Source organism: Gavia stellata, chromosome 7 (genome assembly GCF_030936135.1).
Source record: "Gavia stellata isolate bGavSte3 chromosome 7, bGavSte3.hap2, whole genome shotgun sequence".
Lineage (NCBI taxonomy): Eukaryota > Metazoa > Chordata > Aves > Gaviiformes > Gaviidae > Gavia > Gavia stellata.
This window is the reverse complement of record NC_082600.1, coordinates 39,401,183-39,418,106: the sequence shown is the minus strand read 5'-3', so window position 1 is coordinate 39,418,106 and position 16,924 is coordinate 39,401,183. Positions and strand designations below refer to the sequence as shown.

General features: G+C 41.6%; 1 protein-coding gene across 1 annotated transcript in view; it reads right to left on the bottom strand.

Annotated features, from left to right (window-relative positions):
- Nucleotides 1–16,924, bottom strand: part of SMOC1 (SPARC related modular calcium binding 1) — a 135,039-nt gene that overhangs the window by 63,336 nt on the left and 54,779 nt on the right. Inside the window, exons 4-5 of the mRNA XM_059819561.1 lie at nt 16,662–16,761; nt 14,352–14,399 (exon numbers count right to left, since the gene is read on the bottom strand). Coding sequence (XP_059675544.1) covers nt 14,352–14,399; nt 16,662–16,761 — 148 coding nt within the window. The remainder of the gene's footprint in view (nt 1–14,351; nt 14,400–16,661; nt 16,762–16,924) is intronic.

Below are 16,924 nucleotides of genomic sequence, written 5' to 3'. Positions count from 1 at the left end.
TGACAGGGCTCTGTATGGCTTAAGGAGCTCTTAACTGCAAAGGTTGACTTGCACTATCACTGCAGTGATTTTTCCCTTCCTATATCAACTATTCTGTAGGCCGTACAGATGCAGACAGTGTTTACTGCAACACTGCATTCCAGGCATCATCCAGATAGGATAAGGAGCCTTCCCCTGCGCCTTCTGGAAGGCATTAGTTCCCCTCGCTGCCTCCTCACATCTCCCTCGCAGGTGCGTCAACATGAAAAAAGCCACTCAAGCCCCGAGAACTTTGTGGTCCAATGTAGTCAGTGCATTTGTATGGCAGCACAATTCTTCACCGTACAAGAAAGCCTATCCCACGCACAGACAGCTGGAAGTAACTCTGACCCCCTTGACACAATTCAAAGCCTCCTCTGTTTGGCTTTTTGATTCCTGATTGACACATTCACTGCTAGGCGGAGATAAATGCTGCTGGGAGGACAATGTTGATCCGCTCCGACTATTCTTGTGAAGGACTTTTTCAGAATAATAAACAAAAAACATTGGTGTGCTTAAGTGTCTGAATAGAACTGGAGATAGACAGAGAGGGGACTGGAGTGCTTTAGAGAGGCTGGCAAGTCGATTGAAGAGTTAATTGTCTGGGTGTACAATGAGTTTATTCTGACCACAAACAAAGAGCTCTCTCTTCCTGGGCCTGGTCCTTCAAAAGCAAACGTGTCAAAAGGGGTCTGGAGCAGCACTCTGTATTAACAGCGATGCTCTAGTCTCTGGGATTTGGTGGCTTTAAAATTGTTGAATCCCAAGATTCAGATAAGATCTCTCCAAAATCCAATGTCCTCATTTACTGCTTAAGTTCTCAAGGTACTTCTACAGTAATTAGCCAAAACAAACTTGCCCTCTAACTTCTCATTCTTTGTAGCTTTCAGCAAACAGCTCCTTTTGAAAAATAAAGGCACAGCAAGATATTACCCTTCAGACACAATGCTGTAGACACCTTCCCCAAAATGAGATCCAGTTTTATATTATTTCAATTATGTATCATTTAACAGGAGTCAGTTTAAACAAGTGGCCCTGAATGTCTCATATTTGGGAAGATACAGAATCCCAGTCCACATCTGGACCTGCATTTCAGAGCTTGCACTATAATAGGTCAAACCAACACAATATCCAAACACACCCCCTGCCTCTGGGAAAGTTCAGATCCAGATTCAGATTTGAACTTTGGAGGTTGAACCAAGCCCTATGGTAATTACCACTTAAATACCTGACTCACTTCTGTAAGTTATGCAAACCTTTCTGGGGAGAAAAAAAAAAATCTTCCTAATACTGCTGCATGGAGGATAATACTGCTGCATGGAGGACAATGCAGCTGAAAACTACGCCATTACACTTTACCACTTTGATGGCAAAACCCTTACAGATTTTTGTGCCAATGCAGGGAGAGACATACATGTTATTCTAAGAACAAGCAGCAGCCATGAAGGCTCAGAGAATCAAGCTGAGCTGGTTGTGAACTTTCTAGTGATGTAAATTTGCTTCAGTACTTGCGAAAAGTTGTTGTTTCAACCCACTCATGGAAGTGTAGCATTCCAAATAACGTCTTTCCTCAGGTATATGGGCATGCTTCCAAGCAGAAGACAAAGCAAGAACCTTAAAATAATTAAAGTCAGCATTTACAGCACTCACCTAATTCCAACTTGAGACCGACCCTTTGGTCTCCCCTTTCTCAAGCTAAGATCCCAACTATAGTGCTATCAACTAATTTGGGAGGACAGCAGGGAGCCTCAAGTTTATGTGATCTCTCTTTTGTTCTAGCAAGAAGTAAATGAGGCATCCAAAACCTTGAAACCTGTGAAATAAGATTTCTTGGTTTTCAGCCAGTTTCTCTTCAAATTGTGAACAGTAAACCACAGTCTTAACCAATTTTGCAGGCTTGGAGTTTTAGACAAGAAGCAGCAGTATATCTCAAATAGCCTGAATACAGAAGTAATTCAGAACAAGGAATCTGCACACAATCCTGCTGTTTTGAACTTAACTAGAATTTTCAGTTCATTTTTGGGCCAAAGTCCAACACCGAGATCATCTTTTCTATCAAAGCAATTTGTTCATAATAGACAGGCAGAGAAGCAGATGATCAGATTTCAGTTTGTTTAATAGAGCATTTCTAAGGTCAATGCAAGGAAGCTTGGATGGAGAAGACCTGTCATTGCACATAGGTTTACCTTATGCAGTTTTACAATTTTTAGACTCCACTACCCAAAAGGCAAAACAGGTCTCTTCAAAGATTTGGAAGCAATGTGAAAATAAATTCCCAAGGCCAGATTTGAACCTTATCTGCTGAAAAGGAGAAGGAGGTAATAAACTTCAGGGTAGTTTAAGACCATCTCCAGTTTAGAGTTGCACAGAAAGCTTTGTTTTGATCAATGTGGAGTCACTCTCAAGCTGTGAAGGCATTGTCCCCCTGTCTCCCCACCATCTTCAGAGACTTGTTATTCCCACCCTCCCCCAATGCTCCCCACAGCAATTTCATTTGTGAAGCTAGAGAGAAATCACGTGGCATCGTATCACTTAGAAATATGCCCTGTTGTCATCAGCCCTGACCTACAGAACCAAGTCTTAACTCCTTCAGTTATGTCCCTTCCCCAAAGAGAATGGCATCTAGCTTGGCAATGGTTTTAATTGTCTTGATTTAAGCCAAAACCTTCAATTCATTCCCAGAGTGGCTCAAATTGCCAGGAAAAGAAAAAAGAAAAAGAAAAAAAACACTTAAAAGAACCTGCTTATCATCCATTCAAAGGCTCTTGAGGGAGCTGCTAAGATGCAAGTCATATTTTTGTTAATCTACCATTTCTACTGTATCAGATTAGACCATTTCTCCCTTTGAGCCAAGTTCCTCCCTTCCCTCACAGGCAAAGTGTCATAATTCTTTGGAAGAAGGCAGTATTTCCCTGGTATTGCTGCATCTTTTCTATCCTGCTGCTGTTCTTGCCACCCTGCTGCGATAATAATCAAAAAAGTCATTTCTTAATGACTGTATAAACTATGCAATACTTTCATCTTGAAAAATGAGCATATTCCCAATCCCACAGTGTCAGCATTCATCCTCCTTTGTATTTTTCATATACCGCATGAAATCAGCTAGGCAGCAGGAGTCCATTGGCCCCACTGTACAGCTTGCCTAGAAATGCTACATGTAAACGCCATACATATACATGTAAACCTGTTTATTTCAGAGCAGATTAATTTCAGAACATAGCATTTTGCAGCACACAAGCTGCAAGTTCATCCTCACTAGCCACATAAGCATGGTTAAAACACGCTAGTTCAACTACTTGTTGAGAAGTGGAGCAAAGCTCAGAGCCCCAGCTCAGTTTCTGGCTCTGCTTCAGTCATCTGGTAAGTTTTCAGACAGGATCACAGCTTGCCTGTCATAGCAGACCAAGGTTTCACAGCTTCTAGGAATGTTCTGCATGGCTAAAGACGAGAACTTGCAACCACCACTGAGCGTGGCTATTTTCCTTATGTACCAGCAGCAATTTTAGTAGCGTAAAAAGCTCAGCTACGATGACACATGGGAAGGCTATCGGAATACCTTCAAACCTAAAGAACTCATATAGGCTGCAGAAAGAGGCTCCCTGTGGAAGTAAAGAATATTCTTCATTCAGCTGCATACTTAGCTGTCCTTCAAAAGTCTAATGACATTCCCCTACTGATACACATACCCAAGGAGAAACGGACCGATAACTAAAAGAACCAAGGGGACTGGATGGCTTTTGGGACTTGTCATAACACACAGCATCAAAAAACTATCTGTTACCAAAAGTCATGACTACTTGATGCTTGCTGAAGAATCATGACATATTTCCTAATGGACAATGGCAGCTGGCTGCGGGGATGGCACTCAGTTTCAAAACTGAGTCTCCAAGGCTCATTTTGACCATTAGACACGTTCACAGGTCAACTGGCATAGCAAAAACTGGCTGTGGTAAATGCAACCCAGCAATTATATGGCTGTAAATTCAGCATGTCCCTTTTTCTCTAGAGAAAAGGATCAAGGTAATGAAGAGGAGAGGAAGAATAGGAATAACCTTATTCTTCAGGGAGATAAACAATTGAAAGGAAAGCAGCTGTAATAAATAGTGAATAAAGAATTAGGCCCTGCATCTGTGTAACAGAAGTTGTATCCAAGCCTATATCAATATAGGCTACAACCAAATTATTTGGGAAAGGTCATGCCAATCCATACAAGGGATATTAGGCCATCTTGTCCCAAGAAGGAGCACTGTCCATAGTAATAAAGGGAGAAAAGGGAGGTGAGTCAGAAGAAGCAGTACGGTACATGGCTGCTCCAGACAGTCCTGGCACTAAGCTTCACAAAGAAAGTGGAGAGGACAGGCAGAACACAGAAAAACAGAGCAGCAATATTATAAGAGCTGGGTAAATCACAGTCCCCCTTTCAGCAAGAGTTGTAGTACACTATGAAGAATGTTTGTTGGGTTTTTTTTCCAGAGCAGGAACACCTCCAGCATTACTTACACTGTGGAGTGAGTGATGAGATCAAGGAATCAGCAATAGCCAGCATTGAGAAAGTTTAAAAATAGATTGAAAGAGGGGAAGAGAAAGAAGAGAGGCTTACTTTTTTTGTAGCTTCCTTCTTGGTAGAGGAATACATTTTAATCTCACGCTGTAAGCACTAGAAATGTGATAGATGCTGCAGGATTTTAAGCCACAGCATCTTAACTTTGAACCATCTTCTATTTGGCTCACTGCCTTGAGTGACATTTGAAATAAAACAGGGAGCAAAGAAGTTTCCACATGAAGAAATACTTCACTTAAGACACCATATCTTGTAGCAAGATATCAGCATTTAACATTGTCCCAAACTTGGAGAGAAGTTTGCAGAAAGCAACAACAGCTGTCAACAGCTGCCTGATCACAGTTGGCAAAAGCAACAACCACCGTATGATTGTTTAGTTTAGCCTCTCTGGTTTGATTCTACCTACAATACCTCACATCTTTCAGGAGCCTCTGCTTTGATGTGAAGTATTCTCTGATCCCCCCGCAATACACACACCCCCCCCCCCAACTTGACTGCCTCTCCCAAAAGGCTGCTCCACAATCAGCTCCACCTTGCCACTTCTCTGCTGTGTAAGAGGCCAGACACCTGCAGCTGTGAAAAGTGGAGCACATCTGAAAAGCCTGCAAGGACATTGCGATTCTGATGTTAGACTGCTTTGCTGAATGAGGAAAAAAATTAACAATTGTTATGCAAGCTTCATATGAGTAATGATCAGATCCCTAGCCTTGGGAACGTTTTAGAAGCTACCTGAAATATATGGTGGCCTAGGGCAAGCGGCATGAAGGGTGTGATTGGAGTCTTGGTCTCTCTTCCCTCTCTCCCCCCAACATCGCACACATTCCCTTTCACTCCTCTCCTTCCAGCTCTGGTCTTTTCAAGGCAAAGACTCTATAAATTCCCCCACATCTTCAAGGAATACAGCCTATAAGTGGGGGGTGGAGATGGCAGCAAATTTCCCAGATCAATGGCCATTTGAAATTCAGACATATGGCTGAAGCCCTACAGCTGCATGTGTTAATTACCACACGTGTCCCCTGTAAAGCAGTCTGTTAAACACAAAAAGAAAACAGAAGAGAAAAAAGCCGTTCCAAGGGATTAAGTAAATAGTCTAAATTTTTGACCCTGCTCCCCCAGACACATGCCTGTGTATAAGAACACAAGCTCCCTTCCTTTCTCCTGACACCTGCATGCTGAGGAAGCACAAGACCCCTTCCATCTCTAGCCACGTGCACTGAACCTAGCTCAAAGTGTACTTTTCCCCTTCCAGCTCCCCCTTCCCCCTGCCCAGCCTCTTCTCTCGCCAGCCCCTCTCCCTTTCTCCTTTAGAGGACTAATTCCTGGCTGACAACCAGACTAGTCTTGGGCTTACAATACGCCTTTTCATTTCCTCACAGGCAAAGAGAACGGAGACCTCGCTGCTACGTCTGTATTGCATGTGTGCAAATGAGGGAAAGGGGAAAAAAACTAAATATATTTTTTTCACTGCTTGTTTCTGCAGGTTTTTTCCCCCCCAGGTACATTAAGAGTAAAGGTTCAGAGCTTTAGTGAGTGAGCACAACTCTGCTCTCTAACTATACTGCCCCAGCTAGTTCACCCCAGGATCTGTATTTAGTTTAAAGGAGTTTTTGTATTTGATTATGAAACTGAAGGAATACCTCTTCTATACGAGGGAAGAAATGGGGAAGAATGCAGGGAGGCAGATAGGCAGGGTAACTGAGTAGTGCTGGAAGGACCTCCAAAGGATCTAATGTGCTTCAGAAGGAAATCTGTACCTACAGAACAAAGCACGTCTCAAAAACATACATGGGGTACAAGTGACACCACATTCTCAAAACTAAAATATTTTTATTTTAAGAGGAGGAAGGTCATTCCTCAAAGTTACAGACTGCCAGACATCTACAGATTGACTGTTCAAAACAACCTCAAGACAACTGATCTTAAGAACCATCATCATTTAAAGGCGTATTTGTGAGCAGCTGAACAGTCAAGATGAAACCTGTCAAGTCCTTACACTGGAGAACTGCTTTGCTGCAGCACCTAAAGGTCCCATCAGAATCTGAGCACAGTGACATGTAATAAGACACGGACACAGCCCAGAGAAATTCAGTCTGTCAGGAAGCCTTCTCCCATCCCTAGCCTTTATCAAAGCATTTTGCAATACATCTCCCTTGCTGTCAAGATAAAACAAAAACCCAGATGAGCGCATGAAGGAAAGCTATTATTCCAGCTAGATCTGTTCTAAAGAAGCTTTAATTCCCATAGGTGCGGTCTCAGAAACTTGAACGAATATTGTGGTTGCCTCTCCAGCTTCCCCCTACCTTATTTACAAGCACACGTGCTCTGCATGCATTCAAGCATTCCCATCACAATTTAATAGTTTATCTTTCTTATAGAGAAACCTTGACAGAGCTCAAGGGGCAAAGGAGTTGAAAGGAAAGTAATTCCAGTCCCTCAACCGAACCCCTGCACCCACAACAAAATACATTTCCTGGTGCATTACATTGATTTGAAAGAAAACGACACTAACGTTCAGATGTCTAGATTCTTCTGCAGGACCCAAATACTCAAGCTAAATAGGGTCATGTTAGGCTGGTACAAGAAAACAACTTCTAGCTTCACTTATCTGCAAACCCAGCAATTTCTCCAACTTATCCTCAGGTTTATTTAAGGAACAGCTACAGAAGACAGGAAGTCTAGGACTATTAATTTCAAAGTTATAATGATGCTGTTTTAAAGGATCTAGAGAAATACATAGCGTAACAGTATAACATCTTGGCATGCTGATCCAGACACTCAAAGAGCATGGGAAGAATTTTTTTAACAACTCTTTAAAAAAAGAAAAGGTGTTGAGGCCACATAGCTACGAAGTATTTAAACGACAAAAACAACCCACAGACCCCAGAACTATTCCATTTCTCTGCAAGCTGTAATTGGTCAGACACCAGAAATCCATGTATAGCACATAAACAGTTAATAATACCTTAACAGATGTTGCTTAATCAATTGTTAGTCTGCTTATTAGATCTGCTCACCAGGCTGCTCAATACCATGACTTAATCATTTAAAAACCTTTACAGCTGTCCTTAAGACATTACAGACATGAGTAGTCTGTAGATTGCTATAACAACACTTGTAAACTACAATTTTATTAAGTCATATTATATAGACTAACCTACCGATTAGAACTGTTGCTTTATAGATGAAAGCAGAATTCTTGCATTATATCAAACAAAATATACTTTAAAACAGAATTTGCCTTCTGCTTAAACTTGCCAATGAAACTTTCTTCAGCCTCAAATTTGATACATATGTTCTGAGGCCCACAAAAAAAAATGTCTTGATGAAAACTGAAGAATTTCAGACAAGTCAGTGATATGGGGAGCCAAAAGGATTGTTTTTAATTCTACTGTTTATGTAGCAAATTTGAGGTTGAATTTTTTCTTCTAGACCTTAATATTTCAAAAATCTGTTTGATTTATGAGATATATCTAAGCATTTCTTAGAACATTGCTCTACTCTGGAAAAGTGATCCAGTATACACAGTATTGTAAAATTATATTCCTCTGTTCTCGCAAAAATTGATCACAACTCCCAGTTAAAAGCTGGGTTCTCTATCTTATAAAAATCTGTAATATTGGCAAACTACAATGTGCCATACCTGTGAAATTCACTTGCTTTCTACAATTACATTTAACTGGAATTTAATGAACAATTTTGTAGATTATGTACAGTATAGAGATAGCGATAGGAACCAAACAGAATTCTGAATATCTACAAACTGTCAAAACTACTGATTAAAGTAATGGTATTTTTTACAGAACTATTTTTATAATAGGGAGGCAAACTTCAATTCCACCGCTAAGTTTGCTTAGAAATATAAATATGAGCTAACCAAAATCTTATGTACTACAAATTCCATCTACAGAACTTTTTATTCACAGCCCACTCAGGCCTTTGCAGGACAGTGTTTTTGTTGCACTAAACTCTCCCAGTTACTTTTCAGTCACCTAAGTTTTTATCCCACTTTAATGAAAAACAGCACACATTCATGTTTCTCCCAGAGATGATTTCACGTTCCCTGTTAAATTTTATCAGGGTAGACTGAGAAACTGTCACCATCAGTGCGTGGTAGGACAAATCAAGCTTTTGCACATCCAGAGGACTTGGAGCATTCACGTAGCACACACACAGCAAATCTGCTGCTTTCAGGCAGCAGATTTATTTATATATGCATAGCACAGTCTCGCTTTCCATATAGCTACACCACACTCACAGCTCTATCCAGAAGCGCCAAATTGTATGCACACACTTTGTGTACACGTGTATATTTTATCCAGAAAAGATGTGACAAACATGTCAGCCCTTGCCTAGGAATATTACGTGACAAAGAGTTCAGGAAGCAATTTTTGCATGAAATTTCTCCTTCATCCAGACTTATAAACTAGTATATTATTTATTTAAAAATAAATACGTAACAAAGAATCCAGAAGAATTGTTTGTGTAGCACTGCAGACTTAGTACCTGCTAATGTTCTGCAAGAAACTCATCATAAGATGGTGTTCACCAGCTAAAACCATCACTTGACTTCATACTGCCCTAAGTAAACTTGTATTTCACCTTACTGATGAAGGCCATACAATATTTCTCTGTCTTTCCTGTATCCTCCACAAGCTGCTAAAGACATCACAAAGCATTTTCTCAGTATTTATGAGGTTGGAGAGGCAGGAATAATTGGGCACTTGAAGCTTGGTTTGTGTAATAGCACAAGTCTGTTTCAGATTTGATCAATACCCGGTTGAATCCAGAAAGAACTGGAGGAGGTAAAGACCAAAGTCCCAGTCTCAGGTTTTGGTCACATTTCAACTTGACGTTTTTGTCAAGATGTTATCTGCCTTCTGAGACATACTAACCACCGTGGAGGCAGCATGCTCCGCTCCTTGCGAGCAGATGGCAGGTGAATTAGTGCCACCTGCACCTGACTTCTTACCACCAGCAGACAAAGCTTCCAGGTCTCCATGTACAAACGGTTCCATTTATTTACATCAGCACAAGCAGTCCTCCACTTGGGTTTGCCCAAGAGCGTTCACCCTTTACTGCTCAGTCTAATTACTGACTCAGACTAATGGCTCATTACTGATTCAGATTGCTCAGTCTGCTGGCTGCACAACTAGGCCATTAACATTTTCTAGAATTAAGACTCTTGGAAACCAGCAGGAAGAGAGCCACAGAATGGGCCAACTTGCCCAAAACTGCAGCAGAGAATTTCCCTGCAATGAAGCCTGCATTTAAGCCCATTTCTCGTAGTTAAACCCACAAAAAGGAACCCAATTCTAGACATGTAATTGACAGGAATTTTAAGTTGCTCATCTCAGGTTCCTCAAATTGCTTCAGTGTTTTCTTGTAGGCTGCAAACTCATTGGGCAAAGCTTTTCGCAACTCCATACAAGGTTAATATCTACACATAAGTTAGTAAGTGTAAAATGAGCTCAACTCGGGCTTTGCCTTCTGTGGGGCCATCAGAGCTTGCATTACACCAACATCACTGTACCTGCCCCAGGTTCAGGGAATTGCAGATGCTATTGCCAGCTTTTGCAATAGGGAAACAGAGCAAGTCAAAACAGGCCTGGAACTTTATGCACTGCAAGAAACTTTATGAACGAAAAAGGGAGTTTATACCACTCAAGACTCTTCATGACCGACACTGACAGTTTATCCAACCCATATTTACCCTGTACTTCCATCATCTTTTAATCCCAGATTATAGAACCAAGCCTCCTTTCCCATTTCCTTCATTCAGTTGATTTAAAAATGGTATCAACACCTCTCACACAGTGTCCAGAACAGTTAACAACCACTAACGAACCCACTCAGTATCCCCACATAGATTTTTTTTTTTCCCTCTTCACTCATTTCCAATCTCTCCACTTTTAATTCACTCAGTTTCCAGTTTTAAGAAGGAAGACCACGTAACTTTATGGAGATAAGCAATGACATGGCTGCTTTTTACATCCCTCTGTCTCCTGACCAGCCTACTTTTTAAAACCTGCTTGGTGACTGCTAAAGACACTACCCATGGCTGCAATATGCCAAATCTGTAGCTTTGAGCTCCTAAAGCCCCAGCATTCCTCAGATAAAGTAAATAAAGTTTTGTTTTGTTTTGTGTTTGCTTGTTTTGTTTCAAACGTGTGGCACAATTTCCCTTTGGCTGGAAGGGAACGTTCTGCATTCTTTAGGCAGGGAAGAAATCCAGTCATGTTGGCTCCAAGGATGCCTTTCACTGCTTCTTAAAACATTAACAACCTCCCAGTGGGAGAGAGGGGGGAGATCCAGCCCTCTAGGGGACAGCGTGCGTCTTCCAAGTCTCTCAGGCCTTTCAAACTAAGCAGCAACTGGAGTAAATTAGTGCAAGAAGCTCCTTATGAGAAAGGATTGTACAAGGAACAAGCTGGAATAAGGAACAGAGAGCAACAGAAATCTGCAGGTTCTGGATATCCTAGTCCCACCCGAGAATAACTGCATTTCCTGACAAAGGTCCTGGAAACTTGTTCTTCACTTGCAGGCTGAATTCAGCATAGAAAGAACAGTGGTAAATGTCTGACATGCAAAGTCCACACACCAAGCCTGTCTGGAGAACCTGGGTTTCCGTTCCACCTCATACAAACATACCTTCATCTCCCCAGGCCCAGGTCTACTCTGCCTTCCAAGCAACAGAGCACTTCTCAGACACAGAACAAACCAATACATTCTGTTTTAAAGTTTTAAGTTTGGTGCCAATTTAATTTGATTTAAATTACCTTACAGGGCAAATTGTATGAGTAACTGACATTGCATCATGCAGCAATAGCAGCAATGTAAACATGGGCCAGCAGAGCATGGGATTTAAAAAGAAAAAGGATTTTTTGCCAGCACTCTTGCCTGTTCTCTGCAGAAGGCTCCACAGAGCCACTTCTGGAGCTACATGCCAAGCCACGTGACCATAAAGCCATTTCATTTTCTTTTCATCAGTAGTGAAAGCGCCTGTGAGTGGAATCACGTTACCTCACATCTTCTGGTGACTCCATCATAGCTATTGACCCCCAGAAACTAGGGCTAAACAGGATGGAAAAGAGGCCAAAACATTTGGAGAAAGAAAGTTATTACCAATAACCAGACCTGTTCTCCTTCCAACATTAATTTGTCTCTTCTAAAGGAGAGCTAATATGCTAGTAAAGTCTTCCTCTTCATTTATTACCCAACAGCTTAAGCCTACCCACCTGCACTGTTTCTAAGGCAAAGCAGCCTCCATCCAAAAAAACTATTTTGCCCTGAAGACTTGAAAGGCACCAGCATCAGACAAAGTTTATTAGCTCCATATTTTACATTACTGTATGAATGGGACAAAAGAAATCACTTTTGAGAGTCTTAGCTATTCCTTTTCCTCCTGAGTGTACCTATTCTGTGCCAGATAATGCTCTTGGACTCAGAGACCCTCATCCAGGGATGGAGAGAGGAGTGTGCTGTGCATTGGGAAAAGTCCAAAAGCTCCTGAGTCAGATGGCAGTTGCCCAAAGTGATGTCAGAAGTTTCCAAGATGTGCCTCTACAACAGAAAGATCATCACTGACCCAGTTCCTGCTGGACCCCTCCTCATCCTGCCCTTTTTGTCTTCTTGCAAAGAGCAATCTTTGCAAAAAGAGTCTGAACACTCAGCTAGAATGGATGGTTATATGCACGCTGGCTAGCCACCAGTCTTCAGAGAAGCCAGACCTCCAGCAACCACCTTGCTTCATGGAAGCCAGGCTGTTCTTGGTTCCAACTTCCTTACAACAGGACCCAATACTGGAATTTTGAATCAACATAACTTAAGTCAAGAAAAAACTCTGATAAGAAAGCCAAATTCATTTTTTAGATTAGGCATGCATCACTAGCTGAAAAAGTAATGCTAAGTCCATCAAATTTTAAACCAAATTATTTCAGCTTCCAAAAGCCCTCTTGATTTTAGAAGACCTATTTAATAATTGCTTACAAGTATTTTTCTAACATGATGGAGAAAGGCCAAAGTGGCTTGTGCGGGGGCTTCCAACAGATATGAACAGATTCAGAATTGGAGGGGATAGAAAGTTTACATGTTTGCTTGAATCATGCTGGCCCAAAGGGAAACATTTCCCTTTTCTTGACAGCTACTGCACAGTATGTTTCTGCAGCCACGTGACCAGTGTACCATTCTTGAAACAGGATGCCACAGGCAGCACCAAGAAAAATCAATTTATATTACAAATTTTAAATTAATTCATTCCATTTACAGTTCTCTCTTTTTGCATGTTCTAACTTCTAAGTTAATAAAGGGAATGAAGTGGGAAAAACAAGTTCAGATGTTTTCCCCTTTTGCTCCTGTTTCTTATGAAATCCAGTATCAGCTGCTTCCAATTCTAGAACAGAAGACCAGGACTACTCAGGTAGGAAGCCTACAAACAACCCCCACTCATAAATAATACAGATTTCAAGAGCTACTTGATTTGCTTGTACTTCAGGCTAGACTAGATTGCATTAACAGAATGATAACAATGTGTTCAGGTGCCAATTATACATTAACACGTAATTACAGGTTTACAGAGACATATCCTTATCTAAAATAAGCAGCAGGCTTCAGCATTCAGTCTTAACTAAGTAGTTTTCCTTGCATCTTTCTTCTCCCTACCTTTTCCTAAGCAGCTATACACAACCAATAGACTGGAGAGCAGATATGCTCAAAATGCATCACTGCTCTGAATGTACCAATCTCTAATTCCTGTTAAGTGTTTTCAGGACAGGATTGACAGTCCGAGTGTGGAATATGTTCTTCAAATTAAAGTGTTAGCATCAAGGTAGGCATTTTCCTGCTTTTTGAAGTATCAGGAATAATTGGTTTAGAGTATTAGCAGTAAAAATCCTGCTTCAGATACCAAAACAGGAACTTCTCCCAGGAAACAGCCTTCATCCTCACCAGCAGGAGTGAGAATGCATTCAGCACTGTTTTCCTGTAGTAAGGAGACAAATTCAAAAGTTGACTCTGAACAGGGGGTAGGAGGGGAGAAGGGTTGAAAAATCAGGATGTGGAGAAGGCCTAAAGACAACCTTGACTGCTCATCAATGTATACTTCAGTGGTCACCCCTCCCAAGACTATTTCAATGAATGCAAATCAGAGGACACAGAGAAGGGCTACAAATACACACAGGAGAAGGAGAACAATGACACATCTAGCGCCTTGCGCAGGAAAGGCAAGGACTGGAGAAAGGAGTATAAAGAAGGAGGACCAATGCCTAATGCACAGAAGAGTGAGGTTTCCAAGCACAGCTACAGTTTAATCCAGCACTGCTCCAGCTGGCCACAGGGTTTTATGCTCTGTTAAAAATCCCAGCTTTCAGTGCATATAAAGCCACAATCATGACATGGGCACTCCTGACTCCCAGTGTACTAGTCATATTGATAGCCTTCCTAATCTCTAGGGATTTTACTGAGAAATGCTCAGTAGTTAACTTCAAGGTGAACAAACAGAGGTTATTCTGTGCCAGCTGCCCCTTTGGGAAGCTCGGCTTTCATGTACTACACCTCAACTGAGGAGCACAGAGCAGAACACACCATTTTCTACTCCACAGGGTGGTGCACGAACAGACTGTCATGTTATTCCTCCTACTGAAGGGGGAGGTCTAAAGGCACATAAGCCTCCCGCACACTGAGCTGGTTAGGAACCCAGACTCTGAGTTATCTCAAGGGACTTGGCTGGACAGCTGCTATTACAAAACAAGTTGCTGAAGCACAGGACTCCACTCACCTTTCCTTCCTGAATTACCCTGGCTTGATGGTTTATCAGTTACAGAACCTAAAGTGGAAGAAAAAGGAAGAAAAAAGACATCTATTTAGATGCTGCATGATCACCCAGAACATGTAATGTCACATTAATATAGTCAATATCTCAACCCACAAAGTGTCTGTTTTACTTGCCAACAGCTCAGTTTAGGATTCAGAGAGCCTGTGGCTTCAACCAACTGGGATAGCATAAGGAAGTTTTATGCATTAAGATGTTAAATCAGGATGAGGGTAAACAAGAAGTCTTTAGTAGCTAGATCCAGTGACTTGAAAGAGCTCAGAGCAGTGTGCTAGTAAGAAAGCTGGAATAAATCCAAAGGCAAGAAGGAAAGATCAATAAGAGTCACTTCTTTGCAAATGTCAGGAAGAACAAATCAAAAACAGGTGGGGAGAGTGTGCAGGAAATGCAAGGGGCAGTATTCTAAAGGAAAGGGATTAAGTGGGACAATTTGCAGAAAATGGATTTCAACCAACCCCTGAACATGCACAGCTGTTTGAAAAGGGACACTGAATAAGATCCAGTGTGTACTTGAATAGAACACATCTTGGTTTTTTTAATATAACTTAGATCTTCCACATAATATATATGATTCTATACTTGTTTCTACAGTTTGCTTTAGTGCTTCATCACACAGTTTTCCACTAAAACTTGAACTAATAATAAAAGCTTTTTGAACAAATCCTTTACCGAAGTGTATAAAAATATATGACAAGCTTTTTTTTTTTTTGGGGGGGGTGGGGGTGGGGGGTGGGCGGGTAGCTTTATTCCCAGGAAACTGATTCTTCCATGCACCATTACTAAACAGTTCCAGTGATTACTGATCCTTCAGGAAACATGGATCAAAAGTCAGCTCCAAAGGAGGCAGCTCTGACAGGCCCAAGAATCTGGTCAAGACAAACTCTAAACGTAAAACCTATTGCTCAGGCACTTTCACTTGCAGATCAGTTCATCACAGATCTACTGCTGAATTACAGTTAGGAAGCATACAACCAATATTAGTTGTCATAGCCCTAACATCTGTGTGTCCTACAATACACCATGAATTTACTTTCCTGGTAACACAATTTTATAAACAGCTCAAGACTAAATGAACAGATCAGCAAAACTCTAAAACATGCCCTACCAAAACCATATACTGGGAATGGTGGAAGAAAGTAACATTCTAAGGTTTAAGTCAAATTACTGTAGCATTTCACCTTACACAAAACCAGGATATTAATCTTATTTTCTTTCCATATACCTGTGAAACACCAAGCATCCCCTCAAGCTACATGGACTCACTGGTTCCCAGACCTTGCTCCCACTCAACTCTAACCCTCATGCAAGTCACTATGTTTGCTTATTAACACAAAACACCCTACAGCCAAGAGGACACTGAATAAGGTGAGAAGGATTAAAAAAACCCAAAAGTTTGACTGCTGTCATGCTCGCATCTAAAGGGCAAACACTGCAGGGCCATATGAAAATCTAGAGCCCAACCTCATCCCATTTGAGCCATCAGCTGCCATATTGAATGGTGGGGAGAAAAAACAAACAACATCACTCTGGTTTAAGTACAGAAAATGATGGATTTGGGCCCAGTAAACCATAGGGTGACAGAGCAGTGTCAGGCTGAGAGCCCAGAAGCATGTCACTTAATAAACCCATGAGTAACAGCTTGGCTCTGGACTTTCCTCTGTGAGCTGTGGTGCAAGCCCAGTGCTGTCCAGCACCATGACACAAGCATGGGGATCCTGGAACTGAGCAACATGATCAGATGACCCAAATCCATTATAACAGCAGGACCCCAGATTTGGGGGCTAGTAGTCAACAACTACCAGTTTCTCACAGAACCACCTTTATCAAACTTTTAACTGAAGTCACTCTGCAAGCAAAATGACTCCATGGCCCACTCAGTACAGCCTGAGAACCACTTCTTTAAAATATAACTCATGGAAAGAAGTCATCCCATCTGTTACGGGAATCTCTGGTTTTGGTACACACAGCAACACTGCGACTCTTGCCTTGGCTACCACAGGCTGTTACCTCAGTGGTTTTTCTCAGCGAGCCTTGCAGGAGTGGCTGTACCCTAACTGCAGGGCGGACATGCCACAGTCCAAGCTCACTTACAGCCTCCAAATGCCAGCAAGCACAGAGACATGGGCACAACTGCAGTGTTAAATCCGGTAAACCGGCCAAGTCACCTGAAAAGAGTAAGTGCTCTGAACAGGACACATTCTCCCCAACACCCTTCAGTTATCAAATTAGTATTTGTTGAAGCCACTCCCACAGTACCTGAACATACAGGAGTTTTGTTCTGTACAGAAGAGCCGCTAATAGGCTTGCCATCAGGTGTCACACACCAGCAGTATCCAGTGTAGGTATGGCACTGCACCTGTTTGATAAAACAAAGAGCAGGCATTTCATTTCTCACTCTATCACCCACCACTTATTATAATCCAGCATCTTGGTGGAAGATCCAACCCATATGCGTCACAAGCACATGCTTCAGAGTGAGGAGGTCACACAGAAGAGTATCTTTGATATCGTTATCTTTT